The sequence below is a fragment of the Drosophila subpulchrella genome, chromosome 2R (genome assembly GCF_014743375.2).
Source record: "Drosophila subpulchrella strain 33 F10 #4 breed RU33 chromosome 2R, RU_Dsub_v1.1 Primary Assembly, whole genome shotgun sequence".
In the NCBI taxonomy this organism is placed as follows: Eukaryota; Metazoa; Arthropoda; class Insecta; order Diptera; family Drosophilidae; genus Drosophila; species Drosophila subpulchrella.
In genome coordinates this window covers 16,150,919-16,169,733 of record NC_050611.1, presented here as the reverse complement: position 1 = coordinate 16,169,733, position 18,815 = coordinate 16,150,919, and the positions used below count along the sequence as shown (strand labels likewise).

Sequence of the window (18,815 nt, the reverse complement as noted above, 5' to 3'; positions counted from 1 at the left end):
AAGATGTCATCTTAATTTTGTATGTATAGTCTTTCAATTGTAAACATTGTTTTGAGTCCTGAAAACCGTTTTGGGCAATCCAAGTACTTGTTTTGTACACTTAAACTTTATTTAAATTCAACTAAATATTTGTATTTATAGTAACAAATGTTTCTTCCTGGCTATTGTCCTACAAAATATATAAATCACGTTTGGAATATTTTGTCTATCCCTCTAACACACTCTAAAATGTATTTCCCCTGAACTTTGGAAACATGGGAATTTTTTGAAATTCAAAAAAAAAATCTTCCCTCATAAATGATTTCCTTTCAAGTGAAGAAACTGTAGGTATTAATGACCATTTTCTTGTCCGCATATTTAACTAAAGGCAGGTTTTAAAATCTAAATTATAATAGGTTTATAACATTAAGGTGAAAATGCGTATGAGAAAATGGATGAATCCATCTTTTTCTAAAACTAAGGTAAAGTTGTTGACTCCAATTTCTAATTTCATTTGTTTTTTTTTTATTATCTGAAAATATATATAAAATATGGTTTTTTCCCTATGAATTTTTTGCGAAATCGTTTCCTCTTCCGTAATAAAATTGTTTACCGTGCAATCCGACGAGACCTCGTTCCCCAATTAACATTCTCCGCAGACAACTTGAACTGCTGGTGTGCTTATATAGTTTGGGACGCTTACAGTTGCAGTGTTGCCGGTTTTCCGGCTTTTCCGCCCCCTCCACCCCCGCTGCCCCCTGAGACTGTGTCCTAAAGTGTGCTAAAAACACTTTTCAGCACTTGAGTGCTGGGAAAGAGGTGAAAACAAGGGCAAAACAAGAAAGGAAGTTAGCTTCGGCAAGCCGAAGCTTATATACCCTTGCAGCTATAATTATTAAATTTAAAAACACAAAAAATGATATTCCCAATAGTATAAGATAATATGTCAAAAAACACCGAAGCTATAATTTGGTTCATATTATTTTCGTAGCAATTTTCCGATCGTTCCTATGGCAGCTATATGATATAGTCGTCCGATTTTGATAAAATTAAATTCGAAATTCAGAACTAATTAAAAAATGTTATTTCCAAGCGTAGGAGGTTATATGTTAAAAAACACCGAAGCTATAATTTGTTTCATATTATTTTTCTACCAATTTTGCGATCGTTCCTATGGCAGCTATATGACATAGTCGTCCGATTTTGATAAAATTTAATTCGAAATTCAGAACTAATTAAAAAATTTTATTTCCAAGCGTTGGAGGTTATATGTTGAAAAACACCGAAGCTATAATTTTTTTCATATTATTTTTCCACAAATTTTCCGATCGTTCCTATGGCAGCTATATGATATAGTCGTCCGATTTCGATAATATTTAATTCAAAATTCAAAATTATTTAAAAATTGTTATTTCCAAGCTTAGGAGTTTTTATGCTAAAAAACACCAAAGATATAATTTTTTTTCATTTTTTTGTCCGATTATTCCTATGGGAGCTATAAGATATAGTTGTCCGATCCGGCTGGTTCCGACTTATATACTACCTGCAAAAGATATAAGACTTTTGGGAAAGTTTCAGCCCGATAGCTTTAAAACTGAGAGACTAGTTTGCGTAGAAACGGACGGACAGACGGACAGACGGACAGACGGACAGACGGACAGACGGACAGACGGACAGACGGACAGACGGACAGACGGACATGGCTAGATCGACTCGTCTAGTCATGCTGATCAAGAATATATATACTTTATGGGGTCGGAATCGTCTCCTTCACTGCGTTGCAAACTTCTGACTGAAATCAATATACCCTCTGCAAGGGTATAACAAGCTGCAGATGGAGGTGCATCCAGGACGAGAGATCCAGGAGTAAGTAACTCACTAAGTACTCGAAAGTGTTCCCTCCCTTTTTGGCCTTTGTCTGTGTGCTGTGTTTTTGGGGCAGCAGGGAAAGGGGTTTACTGAGTCGGCGGAGGTTTAAAGCCCCGCTTAAAGGCTTCCGACCTCCATGGGAACCCCCTATGATGCGGTTGCTTGGGAATTTCGCTCTACTTTTTCGTTTGATGATGCCCACCTGTGCTGTAATTACGCAACTGCATCGGAAAGTTGAGCTGTGGATCTCCCTGACGTTTAATTAAAAAAATATGTTGGCCCATCACTGGACCAGGCTAAAAAGTTTTTCTTTTCTTCTCACAGCAGGCAGCAATACAATTTATATCCGCAGCTTTGTCAAAATCCCCAACTACCGAGACTGTGAGAAATCTCCAAAGGGACCTGAGAGATGGCTGTTTCGCTTATTTGTTTAGCACATGATGCCAGTCAGCCGAATAAAACGCGTATTAGAAACTTGAGGCGCCTTGAAAATGTTGAGGAATAAGGAGGAAAGCTGCCTGCCGGCACTTAAGCCGCTTTTTTTGTTATTTGACTTGACAAGGCCATTGCGTTGGGGGTTTTCCCGCCGCTTTTCCGCCTCTCCCTAGCTCATATTTGCAATAAAGTCGCTGCCAAGGTCCCTATTGATTTTGAAAATAATGCAAAACAGCACGCTAACCGAACAAATAATTTAATTGGCCAGCCATAAACAAGGAAATTAAATGCTTTTAGAACAGAGTGTGAACAAATAAAATTAATTATGCAGGGAAAATGAAATAAAATTTGTAAATTTAGGCACCTGGCGGAAGAGGGGGGAACACGAATCTGCGGAGGACTCTCAGGACATGCGAACGCACCGAAAAGTCCTCAAGAGTCCTTCGGGTTGGCCGTGTCCTTTGGCCAGAGGCCTCGAGCACCCGTTGCTTTTGCGACTCTGACTGCGTGTCGACATCTTAATTGAAAGCGAAATGCTCCGGTTTAATTATTCAAAGCCAGGACACTTCAACACACTCCTTAGAAAGGCCGACTGACTGAATGACTGAATGGCCAAGATGATGATGATGATGGTGAGGTGCCTTTCCCGGAACCCTCAGACGATAGCGTCCCTTTTGTCTGAAGTTGGGCGCCCTTTATTTGTTTGCCGGGTGCGCTTTTAATGACCCATAACGGTCAAGGCTTTTTGCCAATTTTAATTAGGCCATAATTAAATGATCAAACGGTGAGGCAAAGGCAGAACTGATAATATATATATTTAGATATGATTCCCTGCTAATTGACTTCTGCGAATTATGTTTTGTAATTCTTGGAAGAGGACTGGGAAATTATACCTTAAAGGGAAATCATTTATTTTATATTAACTCAAAGGAAGAACACATGAATATGCAAAATATCATAGATGGGGAATCTTTTTGAAATACTTTTTTTTAGTTTTGTAATTAAAATATCAAAGGGTGATGTGAAGGCATAATAATCCATTTTGTATATTAGCATGTATATAAGATAAATATGCTAATTGACTTCGGCAAACAAAGTTTTTAAATGTTTGGGAGAAGCTTACAAATTGTATATTTAAAGAACAAAATGTATTTATTTGGTGTAAATTTAAAGCTTGAACTTGGAAACTTTAGATACACAATACCTACTAAAAGTAAACATTATAAAAAGTTTAACATATTAAAACGAGAAAGGTAATTAAAGGAAATCCTGTAAATTTAACGAAAAAACTTGTGTATCCAAAATAGGAGGTCTTCAAAAACTTTTTGAAATACAATTAAAAAAATAAAAACCAACTAAAAGCCTACTTAATTATCTTAATGTTAACGAAAATTAAAAAGGTTGCCGAGGTTGCCTATCCAAAATGTATGGCTAATTTGGCAGGCAATTTTGTTACCCAATTTGACATTAGACCCCAAAGATGAAAGTTCAGATGAGTGGGAAATCACTGGGAAACTCCTGCTCCGTGGCAATATGTGTGCTCAATTAGGGAGCAGGAAAAGGAGTTCAATTAATTAAAAGTTGCCCCATGTTGGCCCAGTTTGGCTGCCTGGCCTCCGCTTCGCTGGCTGGCGGCTAATTGAGCCCCAGGCACTTGTTTTTGACATGTTTATGCTGGCCACAGGACCACCAGACCACCCTGCACTTTTTCCCATTGTTCAAAAAATGCTTTTTGATTTAGTCCATTAATTGCTTTCAACTTGGTAACTTCTTTTCAACGCACTTTGCCAGCCCGATGATTATTATTATTGCAGGCGCGCCAGTAAAGTTGGCAAACATTTTGGTCGAAAAGTTTCCCTTTTTGATTTCCTGCCGCCAAGCATAATGAGTCGAGAGCTCGCGCCTTTCGGCTCCTTTGCAAAGACAAACTTTGTCTGGGCTTTTGGGCACCAAGTTCTGAGTTCTGAGTCCTGGTTCCTACGATCCAAATGTTTTTATTGCGCAAAAATAAACTCAAAAAAAAAAAGGAGAAAGAGCTTTGTGGCTGCTGCGGCTTAAACGTTACGCATACGCCGAGTGGGCCAGCCGCTTGAAAGCGACCGAGGCGAAGGACTTGTTTTCGGGGGATACTCGACAAGTTTGTTAAGCTGTTAAGTTATGGCAACATGTGTTGCACAAAGCGCGGCAAAGCGATGCAGTCGTTTAGTTTGCAGTTCGTAAGGCCCCCGAAAGAGGGTAACCATCCAAAAGCATTCACAGATGTTATAAAATAAGTTGAATCGCTTTGCGGTTCTGCAAACACGACTAAATTGAGCTGAACTGGCGTTTAGCGACCGAACTTTGTACAGCTCTATATATCAATTAGACAAACTTTGAACTTTTGCCAATGCTTGGCTCTTCCCAAACTTAAATTGATTACAAGCCAGCGAAACTAATTTTCTTCATTCAATGTTTACCAAAATTCGGTCTCTTTGGAAAACTGATAAAATAGTATAATATTTGTACTATCAGAATAATTAACCAACGGAATATTTGGAGTAAAAACACAGCTTATGCACATAAGTGTTTTAAAATTTATGCAATTTGCAAGCTGAGAAAGCCATATTAAATAGTAATATTAAGATATTTCTTATAATCGTATCTTTAAATATATTAGTCTCCGTAAATTAATCAATTAAATATTAATTGGTTAAACATTTTTCATAACATTAATGCTGTTTCTACTATTTCTTCTTTCTTTAAAATAGTCTTCCTCGTATCCTAACGTAATTCATAGTTCACATTTTATGTTTTCTTGCTAAACAAGTTCTTTCTTTATGGTTTTTTTATACAATACCTATTTATTCTTTAACATGTTAGAGAATGTTTATTTAAAAGAATATGCTTAGAATTGTTATAAATTTTTAACTATTTTAGTACAAATTAAAAACAAAATGTTCCTGCATTGGGAAAATATGAATTCCTTCTAGAAAAACCTACTTGTTTTAAAAAAAACCTTTCCTATGTATTATATTTCATATTAATAAATATAAATGAATTATGATATCATAGAGAGGTGGGTTCGTGTTATATAAGTTAAGCTGTAGCTTGTTAAAATAAGTCAAAAAAGGGGAATCCCGCTAGCCAGGTACGGAATGAAATTCAGATTCAGAACCAGAACCCGAACCATTTGCATCCAACATCGCCACCAGGCTGCCGACAAGGGCGGCATTCGTCGGCCCAAGAGTCAAGAGCAGATGTGTGTGCTGAAATAAACCATCTGGAAAAAGGGCCGCTGCGAAGTGGTGCCCTGGTGCAGGGGTTCCGTGTAAGCCTCCACCTTTTCGGGGCCCCCAGGATCAGGACGGGGCCAAAAGCCGCCGGTGGCCTACAAAGGCATGCATGTCCGCGTCAGTTGCATTCGCAGTTGCTCTAGCTTTTGCGGCTTTCCAGGCGGGCGGAGAACGTAAAAATCCACATTAGGATTGTTTTGCGCAAAATGAAAACAATTTCCATTTCGGGGCTAGACAACTGCATTCTGCAGTGGCTAACAATAAAAATAGCGGGAGCACAGGCTAGTGGGCGTGGCAGGTTGAAAGGGCGGGGCAGGAGGCACCGTTATTAGCACCGCCCGCTGGGCGAAAGCAGAGTCGAGTAAATCAAGCGGCACAAAGTCCCGAAGCCATAAACACTGCGAGAAATCAAGTGAAAAATTACATTCGGTGACCTCGTTTTGTGCACACAGAAAAGTCTTTCGTGCTTCCTTTTCAAAAAAATTATTTACGGACCTATTAATATTTTTTTAAAAGGTTAAATAACATTTTTAGACCTGAAACCTATATATTTTAATGCATTTTTATTGTTTTAAAAACTTGTATTATTTTTAGCTCTTTAAAAATTTTCAATATTTTAGGTCCCAAGTCTAGTTTTAATTGAAAAACACAGAAATCTGATGTAAAAATTATTTTCGGCACTATTAAAAGGCCGCAAAACAAAAAATGCATGAACATCTATGTAGTTTTCTAAAATAGTTAAAATTCTTAAAAGAACAATAAAGCTATTTGGGAATCTTTTCAGATCTTAAGATAAATATTTTGCTATCTAGAGGCACTAGATTGTATATTAACTAACATGATTTATGAAAATTAATTTAATTAAAGAACTTTTCAAGATTTCATATAAAAACCTTTTCACAGCCTGTAGTTTTTAAAGGGTATCCCTTTATTTTTCATCAGTGGGAAACTGTTTCCTGAACATTGACTTGCATAGATATTTGTTTGCTTCCGTTTGGAGAACTTTTGAAGGATGTTGACAATGACGCGGCGATGGGGACGGAACAGGATCCTACTTTGGTTATAAAAGGGGTTTGGGGGAGGGGGTGTGGATGTCCTTGATGCTGTCGCGTTTTATTGCCGCTGGCAATTGGAAACTGCATCGCTTATGCAGATTTCAATTTCGATTTGTTGTATGAACTGAACGCAAACGCCACTCGAATTCCAAAAGGCATTGCGAATTGAAACAAGCGACGGCGAGGCAATAAATTATTTGCCAAGTTTATCGCCGAACTTCCGCTGAAAAATAACAAAATCATTGCCTGGCAAATAAGAGAGAGATGTGCACTTGAAGTCAAAGCCAAAAAAAAAAAAGAGTTGAGATGGCAGAGAACAGCCAAACCGGAAACTCAATTTTCAGGACAAGCCAAGCCAGCAGGTCCTTGGCTTTTCACTCACAACTCTCGCTCACCTTCTCACCTTCACATTTTCCCCGCTCGACGACAACACATTTAAGTACTTAAAAGTTTTCCGATTCCATCCGCCATGTTGCCACACTTTTGCTTTTGTGCCCTGTGTGCCTTTCAGCTGGAGTTTTCCTACCATTTCCCTTCTGTTCGCCGTCTTCACTTGGCGGCGTGAACGGAAACTAACGAAAAGTGGCCAAGGCAAGAAAACAATTGAAGCTCGTAATTTCAACTTGAATTGATATTGTTTTTCCTGACTGCCATTTAGCCTTCCCCCCCCTGCACTCACCTTCAAGCACCGCCTGTCCTTAAATGTTATTCTTGTTTTTGTTTGCGAAACAAAGTAAACGGGAAATGCCCAAACACACAAAAACACAAAAAGCCAGTGGGTACAAGAAAACCGGAAGGATCCTTCGCTGGCAGGGCGATAACAATGTATCACAAAACAATAACTTCAATTAGTATCTATCTGTGTGGCACGGAACCTCGGGCTCAACACCCCCGTCGTAATTTCCTTTTTCCCGCCCAAGCAAAAGTTTTCCTACCAGCCTTGATTATGTTAACACAAGCAAAACTGATTAAAACAGGTCCTGATTAGCCGCCGCCATTCTTGAAATTATGAACCAGGAACTTGGACAGTATCGGCCATCAAATTTATGGGGCAAGTTGAAGTGGATAAATCATCGGGGTCCCAGTGGAAACATTCCCCCGTTGAACCAATAATGAAAACAAATGTCTGGCATATGACACTAAATGCAATAATGTTGATCCCGAGCCAGATCCTTGGTGGCGCAATTTAATTTATTGACATTCGAAGCTTTGACATTTTATTGCTCCCCAGGCCAAGTTACACCCATTGTCCGCTTTCCCAATTTCCGCACTCCCCATTTTCCCTCCGGGTTTTCCCCGTCTTTTGGCCCTCTGTCACTTAATTTGCCAAGCTGCTCGACGCCTGGTTTAATTGTTTATTTGCGCCTTTTATTGACAGGCGGTATTTTATTTGGATTCTTAGTATACTCAAAAATTATTCGAACTGAATTTGAGAAAATTTGGAAACTCGTGTTTTTTATTCTATTAATCACAAAAGGATATCTACTCCAAAATAATTTGTTTTTCAAATAAAGTAAATATGTACACCACGTATAAAAACTATTTTCTTATAATTCTAAAACAAAAGTCGATGGACTAAAATTAAATAAATTCCTTACTACTGTTCTTTATAAGAAATAATTTTTCCCCTTTACAGTAATCCCCTCCCGGTAAAATACACTTATGCCAACTTATTTTCCAATCCTCGAAACATGCCAAATAGACCCTTTCCAGTATAGCCTTCTTCCTTTTTTTGCGTGGTACAAAAACCACGTCTGGTATTTTTAGACGAATTTTATAATATAATGTTATATAAAAAACAATATTCCTTATTAACACTTTGGCCGGGTGGAAAGAATTCATAGTGCACAACACCACTAAAATCGAAAAGCAATATATTCATCCAAAAATCACTTATTTTTTTTTCTAAAATTTATGGCGAATACTTTTTTGAGTGTGTCATCGATTGTCTGTAGCTTTTAACAAATGAGTTTTTCGGTGAACAAATGGCTTTGATTTCCTGTCTTCGAAAAGTTGTTATCTTTTGCTGGAAAATTATGTCATTGGAATTCGGCGAGCAACGACTAAATCACATCCTGCGGACAATATCCAATGGCCTGTTGCACGAAGTCAACCACACCCAAGTTTTTCTAGTTGTTTTCACAAAAAAAGAGCTACGTTTTTCTTGATTTTTCTATTGCCATTGGCCATAAAACCCAAGACACGCCAAAGGCAGTGAGGAAAAACAGAAGGACATAAATTCCAGGTCTAATGTCCAACATCCCCATCGGCATTGACACATAGGATGCGTGTATGCAGGCAAGGGCATTTGGACATTGGAAAGCAGGACTTTGGACTTGGATCCTTAGACCCACATATGCGAAATCTGATGAAACTTTGTGTTTATTGTGCTTGGCTGCTGGGGAGCAAAAGAAAAGCAGAGCTCAAAAAATGTTGGCCAAACTTGTGAGCAGAAGCAGAAGCAGGGCTGCCTGATGTCCTTGTCCTACGGATTGTCACTCGGGCGGTTATCCAGATACAGATACTCGTACAAGATATACTGCCAAATCGATGATAGAACCGGAATGGACACGAGAAAACAAAGCACATATCAGCTGGCTCGGTTTGGACAGCTGGAGTTGCCATGGAAAAAAATGAGAGCCCAAATGAATTGCCATCGCTTTGGTCGCTCAGGTAAATCAATGTCCTTTTGGCCACAAGAATGCCGCAAACTTTTTGCCCGGCACGCCTGCTCCGCTAAGTAATTGAACTTTTATCAAAAAAAAATGCACGCAGCCAAGCAGATGGACAGGGCGGGGGAAAATCGAAGGAAAATGTAGGGAAAATCTGTGGGAAACCGGAGGTAGTTCTGCCAACTATGGCCCAACAAGCGCCGAGAGCAACCGCAACAAGAAAAGCACATTATGCTTGCTGTTGACAAAGGCCACTTGCCAATCTGGATGAGCAGAAATTGGCGAATAACTACTGAAACGTGAACGCCGACCGATGAGCGATGGTGGCTGGGAAATTGCGAAATGGGAAATGGAAAAGCTCAGCTAATGCCGGGACCCATAAGCCTTTTTTTGGTTTTTATGCGAATCTAAAGAGACTGAAACTAAAATTTATATATGTGTATCTGCCAATTAAAATGTTTATTTTTTGAATGAGAAAAATATTCTATTAATTATGGCAATAAATTATTTGTTGATTATAATACTAATAAATAATTAAGATTGTATATTTTTTAAAGCACGAAAAATATTTTATTTCTGGGGGGAATAAATTATCAGCGGATTAAAATGTATATTCCTCCAAATGTTAAACTTATTCTGGTATTCCTTCTTTGTGATATATATTTTTTTTAAAACGGAATGTATAATGATTCCAGTGGCAATAAATTATTTGTTGATTTAAATTACATTTTTTTAGAGTACGAAAAATATTATATTTCTGGCAATAAATTATCTGCTGATTAAAATGTCTATTCCTCCAAGTGTTTAATTTATTTCTGTATTTCTTCATTGTGAATATATTAAATAAAATGCTGTACATATGCGATTTGTTAATATTATTTGTTCATATTGAGTCATTTAAATAATTCCTAACATATGAATACCAGTATCTCTTCTACAAGGACGTTCATTAATGGCACATCCATGTTACTCAACAACTCCCTGTTCTCTTCACTGCACTCATCACAATTCTGTTTGATTTAAATTCTTAACTGTCACGTTGGCACTTTCCCATTTCGTGTAAAAGTTGTATTGTATAAATTCCAAAAGGGCGCCCTTCCAGAGGGGGAAAAACCATGCCAGTCATCAAGTTGCAGTCCTCCGATGGCGAAATTTTCGACACCGATTCCGAGACTGCGAAATGTTCGAGCACCATTAAAACCCTGCTGGAGGATTGTGCACTGGAGGCGGAGAATGACCCACTTATTCCGCTGCCCAATGTGAATTCGACGATTCTGAAAAAGGTTCTCATTTGGGCCAAGCACCATAAGGGCGATAATGAGGAGGAAGCTGAGGGGGAGGCGTCCCGGCCAATGGTGGATATCAGTGCCTGGGATGCCGAGTTCCTGGCCATGGATCAGGGCACTCTCTTCGAGCTCATCCTGGCGGCCAACTACTTGGATATCAGGAATCTCCTTAATGCCGCCTGCATGACGGTGGCCAATATGATAAAGGGCCACACGGCGGAGGAGATTCGCCAGACCTTTCACATTGCCAACGATTTTTCGCCCTCGGAAGAGGATTTACGGCCCGCGGAGACCGAAGTTCCGGAGGAGGATGAGATAACCGAGTATGGCGATTTATAAATTCGGAGTGACTGGCTTAATAAATATTTCGGGGATAAGAATTACAACAGGAAGTGTTTTTTCTTACAGAAGGATTACTCCGAAGTGCCTTTTAGGAGCCTTCAATAGCTGATTATTTATTTATACTAAGATAATGGTATTTTGTAGATAGCGTTTTCTCATAAAGAAGCTTTTTTGATTCAATCTTCCTATGGTTTTGTTGATAATTTTTTGGCATATTTGCATATGCTAGGAATACCCTAATGTATTCTGAATAATCCAGAGTTTTCAAGTCTTTAAATATTAATGTAAAATATTTGTTGCATAATATTAACAAGTTTTTTAAAACTTTATTAATTAAAGTAAAAGTCTCCATAAGATTTGTTTCCCAATGCTAAATAAAATTCAAGAATATATTATATAAGCGCCTACTTATTCCTAGAATTTTGGTAATTGATGTTGACCATTTGATTGACACCTGAATGACCTTCAGATAAGTAATGCTATTTCCCTATCAACAACTGTACACATTTCGTTGCGAATCCATTTCCATCTCCGTTTCCACTTGCATTTGTGCCAAACCGTCTGGCCGAAAAACTTTCGATTGGAAAAGTTTGGCATGTGAATAATATGATGTGGGCAGAGGTCGGAAAACTTTGTCCAGGCGTTCACTCACCTGGTCAGCATGTTGGCTCGATTGACGGCCACCTCGGCCTCCACGCGGAATCTGTCCTGGGCATACCTATCGACCACGCCCTCGCCGAGATTGAGGGAGGTACCAGCCACGCAATTGGAGCCCATCAGGTGCTGCTGCTCGATGTACTGCAGGAACTTGGACACCAGATCGATCTTGCTGTCCCGGGCGTTGATCACATCGGCGGTTATCTGGCTGGACTCCATGTTCTCATCCGTCTCCTCCACGCCCTCCACATCGCCAATGACCAGCTGCTTGGTCTTGTCATCGATCTGCACATCCGGCGGATAGCCATCGTCCATCGTGACCTCGGAGGTGTCCAGCAGGCTGGATTCGGAGTCGGAATCGGAGTCGGAGCCATCGAAGCTAATCTGCTTGACCTCCATGCTGGCTACCTGGGACCGGGCCTCCGCCTCGGGCTCCCTGCCTCCTCGCTGACCACCCTCATCCATCCACTCAGTGGTGCCGAGGCTTTCGTTGGTCTGCGGCTTGCCAAATGGCTGAACCTCCTCCTCCTCCTCTTGTTCCTCCTCCAGGGCATTACTTTCGTAATCCGATTCCGAGGAGGAGTCACTGCGCATCCTATCCCTCCGCCCCCAAGTGCCATTCACTGGGAGAAGGCGGGTTCTGGTCATTTTGGGTTTTGTGGTGGTGGATACAGGCAGCTCCTCCTCCTCCGCCTCCTCCTCTTCCTCCTCCTCCTCATCCTCCCCTAGAGGTTCATCCTCCTGCTCCCTCTCGTAATTGGCCTCATCACGCACAAATTGGCGCGCCTGCTTGACAACGATATCCGGATCACCTGTTGGGGCCACCGTGGCGAATGAACTCTCCAGCTCAATCTCATCCGCCAGCTGCATGACCTCGCTGAGTGCCGTGTCCTCGGTGTCCTCGGTGGCAGGACGACCCTGCAGATGCTCGGCCTCGGCCAGACTGCGATGGTTCTTGGCGGGATGAAGGAGGCCCAGACTTTTGTCCACACTCTTGCGAATGCTCTCGTTGATTTTCTTCTTGTGCAATTTGCGGATTTTATGCGTGACGGGAGCAGGGGAGGTGCCCCCAGCCCCGGGCAACTGGGTGGGCGGGACCAGGAGGAGCCGGGTGGTGGGTATACCACCGCTACCACCACTCCCACCACTGCTGTTCGAGTGGAGGAAATGCGAACGAGAGCGCCCGTGGCGAATGTTGAAGCTGTCGCCCGTCATCAGGGCATCCGCTTCCGCCTTGATGCGGTTCCGCGATGGAATGGATGGGGTTAGGGATGGGTTTGGGGATCCAGTTGCAGTTCCCGATCCCGCTGCTACGGCTGTCTGTCCCATGGATTCCAACTGCGCCTGACCTTGCATCACCCACAAGCCCATCACAAACAGCAGCTGCACAGCCTGCGGCATCCACATCCACATCCGCATCCTGGGGCTCTCGGGGTTCTCACTTTTTTGCTCCTCTTTTTTTTCGGGGGACTCTTTGACTATATATACCCCTATATCGCTTAGTTACTCGCCTTGATTGGCTGATCAGCACTTTGTGTGCTGCGGTTATCGATTGGCAGGGACGGGGATTGCTGCTGCTGCTGCTGCTTTGCTACCTTTTGGCATTTTCAGTTGTCAAAGGCCGGGGCGCGAACATCACGCATCCGCACCGTGGTGCACGGCATCCGCTGGCTCGGGCGGATGGTCTGGCGGAGGGCGCCCATTTTGCCCCTTCCACCCACTCGCTCGCCTTACGCTCTAATTTTCGGCGAAACGCTGAAACGGAAAAGAGAAAATCGAATGATTAGCCCCCGAGAGTCAGGATTGCGGAGAAAGAAAAATGAACAATGATGGACACGGTCGGATGAGTTTGCAAATGACACCAAAGAAAAAATCGTGAGATGGTAATTGGGTAATACTTCAATAATTTCTTATTATAGAAAATTATAAAAATAATCGATTCAGCTCATAACTCAAGCAACAGCTTATAAAAACAATCAATATAAAAAATGAAATAAATATAAAAAATGGAAAACAGCAAGCATTTAAATAACATATTTTCTTAGTATATCCCCCAAAATATAATATTGTTTATAAGCTAATAAAAGGATAGGTATTTTCCCTGAAATTGCAACAATTGCAACGAATTTTCCAAATATAAGAAGATATACCGCCTTAAGTTTGTTACAATCTTTCCAATCGATTGAATTTCAACATTTGAACAACAAAACAAATTTTAATTGAAAACAAAATTAATTTGAATTAATCGAAAAATTTATTTTTTAAATCTACTTGAACACTCTCATCATCATTTGCTTAGGTCGCTAGCAGGGAAATTCAATTTTAAAGATTTACGACAATAGTAATTTTGTATTTCCCAGAATTCTTTGTTTTTATATATTTTGAATTTTTTAACACTTACTAACAACCAGGAGATTTAAAATTCTAGTTAATAGTATACCGATATTTTTCTTTTAGTGTGCGCGAGGCAAAACCTTATTAAAAATCCCAGATATTCTCCTGGGATACGATTTTTTTCCCCACTATTTGGCCTGGCTTTTCATTATTTCCCCTCCTAACGATTCCAATTTCTTTATGCCCTTTGCTGCGTAAGCGTACACGCTTCTGAAAGTAAGCAAAATGTTTTCTTTGAATTATGTTCATTTTTGTGTTGCGTACTGTTGCCTTGAACAAGAATGAAGGTCGCGCTTACATTTTTTTTTGCCAAATTCAGAGAAGGCAAGTTAGCGTAATCGGGCTGCCGGACCGGGATCTTAGCTGCGAAAGCATCTGGGGCCAGAACAAAAAGTCATACTCTCAAATTCGCTTTAAGTCGGCAATTAAAAATTTCCGCATCTGGGCAGCGGTAAAACAAACACAAATAAATAATTGTTTCCCCAAGGGTCGTTGAGTGAGGGAAGGCGAAAATTGCGCATACGCCGCGTGGCACCGCTGCATTGTGGCAGGCAAGTGCCTTCCAGCACGCAAATTAAACGCGATGCCAAAGAAGTGCGCTTTGATTGTCAGCTGGGGGATTACGGGGGAGCTTTCGGGGTAGAGGATTCTGGGGATTTGGGGAACCGAGGCAGCCAAGTGAACATAAATAAAAGTGTACGGCCACAGCTCGCATAAATATTATGGCGCTAACAAATTATATGCCATTTAAATGTAATACTAATTCTGAAAAGAAAATCCACTTGGCTGGACCAGATTTCTCAACGATGAGCAAAGCATAAACATTTTATACGCCGCACAAAAGGCACACAGAAATATATAGTATATGGTACACGTATACTATATATCTCAGAGACAAGCAGCACCAGTTCTAATTTCGAATTTTATGAGCCATAAAAATTTCTCCAAGGCGAGACCAAACATCAACAGACAAACAACCAACACAGTGGCACAATGGATTGTAGAGGATTGGATGGGGAGAAAGTGGAGAAAGTGGGGTGGCTTTGGGGTGGGTTAAGGATATAATGGCTACGGCAGCCAGAGTAATTGACACTCCAGCCACATGGAGGTGTGACTCTCACTTTTCAGCTCGGGATCATGCGGCACTATGTATGATTAGTGCAGATTAGGTTGCACTTTATGGGATACTTTAAGGCTTTAGTTTAGATTTATTCAGTGCTGGAAACGGTGGTGTAGGTATGTTAACTTAAGATTCAGTCAAATCCCTAAATTTGCAAAGGCACTTGCCGATTTTAAACAGGCCTATTTAAGAATGAAGGGGAAGCACATTAACCAAATCTATTTGCTTTTGTTTTATTGTTATTACTTTCTTTTTATAAGAAACTAATTTGCTTAAATAATTTTAAATATGTTCAAATAGAACAATCAATTTAAAGAACATTTTATTATAACTTGGCAAAGTGTTATCATTCCTTTAACATCCGTTATATTTAAAGGTATAACGATTTGTATAAAACCATAGTTGGATTAAGGCTAAAGTTTATTATGAATTTACAAAAGTAAATTATTATTATTGTCTAATGCTATCTTATAGTGAAAACTATAAGCTAACAGAGGGTTTAAGTTAGAGTTATAGCAGCAGAAAGTAAAATTTTTTTTATAAAAGTAAATTAAATTCAGATCTAACTTAAAACCGGATGTGAAAAAATTGATTTCACATATAATCCTACATCTGTTTTCAATATGTTTATGTTTCCAACTTTATCCTCGCATAAACACAGTTTGCGAATTTTATTTTCGCTGCTCACAGTTGCAATGTCAAAGTTCATGAATTTTGTATATGCAAGAGTCACGGTTTGGGTGTGGTGGGTACCAATCGAATCGGACTATAAATAAACAATTGACATTCCTGGGGCGTGAGGGTGCTACTATCTATTATTCATAAAGGCCACATCAAGTCAAAGGGGTCCCCAACCAGAAGAGGACATCTAAATCGGGCTCTTTTTTGCCAGGGGCTTTTGCTGTCGGACAATTGGAAATGTTGTCTCTGGAGGAGAGAAGGCCAAAGTTTGATTCCGGTTCCGGGCTTTGGTGGGTCGGTGAATCCACAGACAGGGCTAATGCATTACGACAAACGAGCGGACAGCGGGGGGTTAACGGTGACACTCTCATGCACTTAACCCATGACACCCTACCAGACCACCCAAAATTCAACTCAGCATGCGGGCAGATGTGAACCCGTTGACGGCGCAACTTTCTCTTTTTCCGGCAGCCACCTTTCGTCACAGGTGAGTGGCTGCTGATGCAGGTAGCCCATCCTGCGACCCCTGACCCCTACAGAATGTTTCAAAACTAACAATCCAATTTCCAGCGAAGAGCAATTGCATCTGCCACTGAACTGGGAGTAGGAGTGTGCTTAGTCTGATTAATGCCCACGGCCAGTCCTTTGCCCAGCCAACTTTAAAGCAATTGGATTGTCCAGTTCAGAAGGCAAGGTTTTCTATTCTACAGAGAGAACAAACATCATACAAGTAAAGGGGTTAATAATAATATAATAGGTTTTTATGGCCCTTCAAGCTTTGTTAATTTTCTTCAATGAAACTTTATAGTCTAGAATCTCTTTAAAACTTTATATATTTTATCTCCTTAAAATATTTTATTTTACGACACAGTTTTTAAAAATTATAAAAACCAAGAATTGTATAGTTAAGGAACTTGACAATAATTTATCAATTACAAATTCCACAATCATTTTAATATTTTTAGTGTCATCATATGATGATATTGGTTATATCTTTGTCTTTGCTGTTAAAGGTTTCTTTAATAAAACTTAACAGTCAGAAGTACTTTAAAAAGTAAAGGTTGTGGTAAAAAAATTTAATTTCTCTGAATTTTAGAAACTTTATATTATATTTTGAAAGTTACTATTATTGATATTGCCTAAAGGTTTAATATTGCATGGGATTTTTCTTTCTGTGTGATACACCCAAAACAAAACCCTTGAAATGTGTGTTGTTTTTGCGCTGCTTTCCCATAACCATTCACTCAGGCCCCAAACACATCCTAGTCTCAGTTTTTCCCTCTTTTCCTCACGGGCAAATTTATGCAAACACATTAACAAACTCAACGCATTTGCTTTGCATGAGTGTCCTTGTTGCTGCCGGTGACAAAGTTGGAGCGTTAAATGAAATTCGGGTAATTTTTCTGTCGTTGCCAAAGAAAGAATGAAATGTCTTTTGCCAAAATAGCAAAAGAAACGGAAGCGGAAACAGAACCCGTCAAAAAGAAGATTCAGGTAAGGCAGGTAAATGCAGCTCTGCGAAGTGGTAATACTCTAGAAACTATATTTTCTTAGAAATGCACTTAGTCATTAAATAAACAATATCAATCTGAAGATATATGTAAAAAAAATCTTTAAAAAGCTGTGCAAAAATTGCTTTAAAATAAGAGACTTTAATAATGCTACTTTAACCAATTGTAACTTATCACATTCTAAAAGGTAAATTCCCACATAAAAATGTTTTGAAATAGGAATTCCTTTAAAACGATTTTGTATCAAAAAGTGTTAATTAAAGCTTTAATTAAGCATACAGAAAAACACTATTGTTTGAGACAAATCAGTGTAAATCACTTGTTGGGTGTATTAAACATATTTTAATGCCTTTCATCATGATGTCCTATGTCCTTAAACCATATTTATATATCAAAGATGGATAAATCATTTAAGTTCTTTTATAAAGCTGAATTCAACATTTCTTCGAATGTCTTGATAAAAGGTATCATACTTTCTGGAAAGGGTAATTCAAGAGGCTGAAATGGAAATGGCGGCCCGTCACCTTCAGCGTTTTTTCGCCGTCGTCAACTCATCAGCAGGGCCACCTTTGTTAGGTAATTCACATTATGTGTCGGCAATGGCGTAAAAAAAAATAAAATAAAAAAAGCACACAGCAACAAACAAAAAGCACCGTGCAAGGAATACGAAAAAATGACATTTGACTTTTAAATTGGATAATTTTTTCTGGCTGCCTGGCTGACTGGCTGGTTGCCAATCAACGGGAAGAAAGGGAAGCAAGGGTCCGTCTGCTGGCATCGCCTCCAAATAATATAATATGGACTGTAATTGATTTTGATCAGATGCTGATAAATACACAGTAGACAAAGAAGATTGATTATAATTTCGACTCGATGCGAAAGCAAAGCCTGCACATGCATCAGTAGGATCCAGTGTGTGTGATCCCAGAAAGATGCTGCCAATTTGCATACAAATGATGCAGAAAACTCACTTTGAGAGGCAAACACACACCCAATGCCGAGCTCATCTGGGGTGTGTGTTCTTTACAGCCACTAATACTAGCTACAAAAATCACATAAAACGCTAGCAAATTGCTCAGATTATGAGCCACTTGGGCTTGGCTTTCCTTTCTCGGCTTTTCCTCCAAGTGGAAAAACGTGGAAAATGTAGAGAAGCGGGGTGGTGTCGCTAAGGCTGCGGATGAGGTGCTGTGTGCGCTGCGTTTTTATGAGCTGGCAAACATGCTTTGAGAATTTATGAAAATAAAAATTGCAAAGGCAGTCAGCAAAAGCAGTCGCACTTCTGTGGAAGGCAGCTCTTGTTTTCTCCGGGGCAGTAAAATGCTTCCTTCATTAGCTTCCATTTGTGGACACAACCGGAGGTTCTCCTCGGCTTAGTTCGGAAGTGTTTATTTATTTATTTGTTTGTCTGTCTGCTTTTGTACTGTATTTTTAATGCTGCGATAAATAATTGAAAGCGTCTAGATGTTTTTTGAATCAAAGGAATTGTATACGGTAAGGGTGACATTTTTTTGTTATTTTTATTAGGATAAATGAAAATAC

At 39.8% G+C, this 18,815-nt stretch overlaps 2 protein-coding genes across 2 annotated transcripts in view; one reads left to right on the top strand and one right to left on the bottom strand.

Annotated features, from left to right (window-relative positions):
• Window positions 1-18,815, bottom strand: part of LOC119550335 — a 65,781-nt gene that overhangs the window by 38,153 nt on the left and 8,813 nt on the right. Inside the window, exon 2 of the mRNA XM_037858954.1 lies at window positions 11,563-13,322. Within this exon, the coding sequence (XP_037714882.1) occupies window positions 11,563-12,986 (1,424 nt within the window). The 5' untranslated portion in view covers window positions 12,987-13,322. The remainder of the gene's footprint in view (window positions 1-11,562; window positions 13,323-18,815) is intronic.
• Window positions 10,308-10,936, top strand: LOC119550338 (S-phase kinase-associated protein 1). The gene has a single exon (XM_037858958.1). The coding sequence runs from the start codon at window positions 10,398-10,400 to the stop codon at window positions 10,905-10,907; it is 510 nt and encodes a 169-aa protein (XP_037714886.1). The 5' UTR covers window positions 10,308-10,397; the 3' UTR covers window positions 10,908-10,936.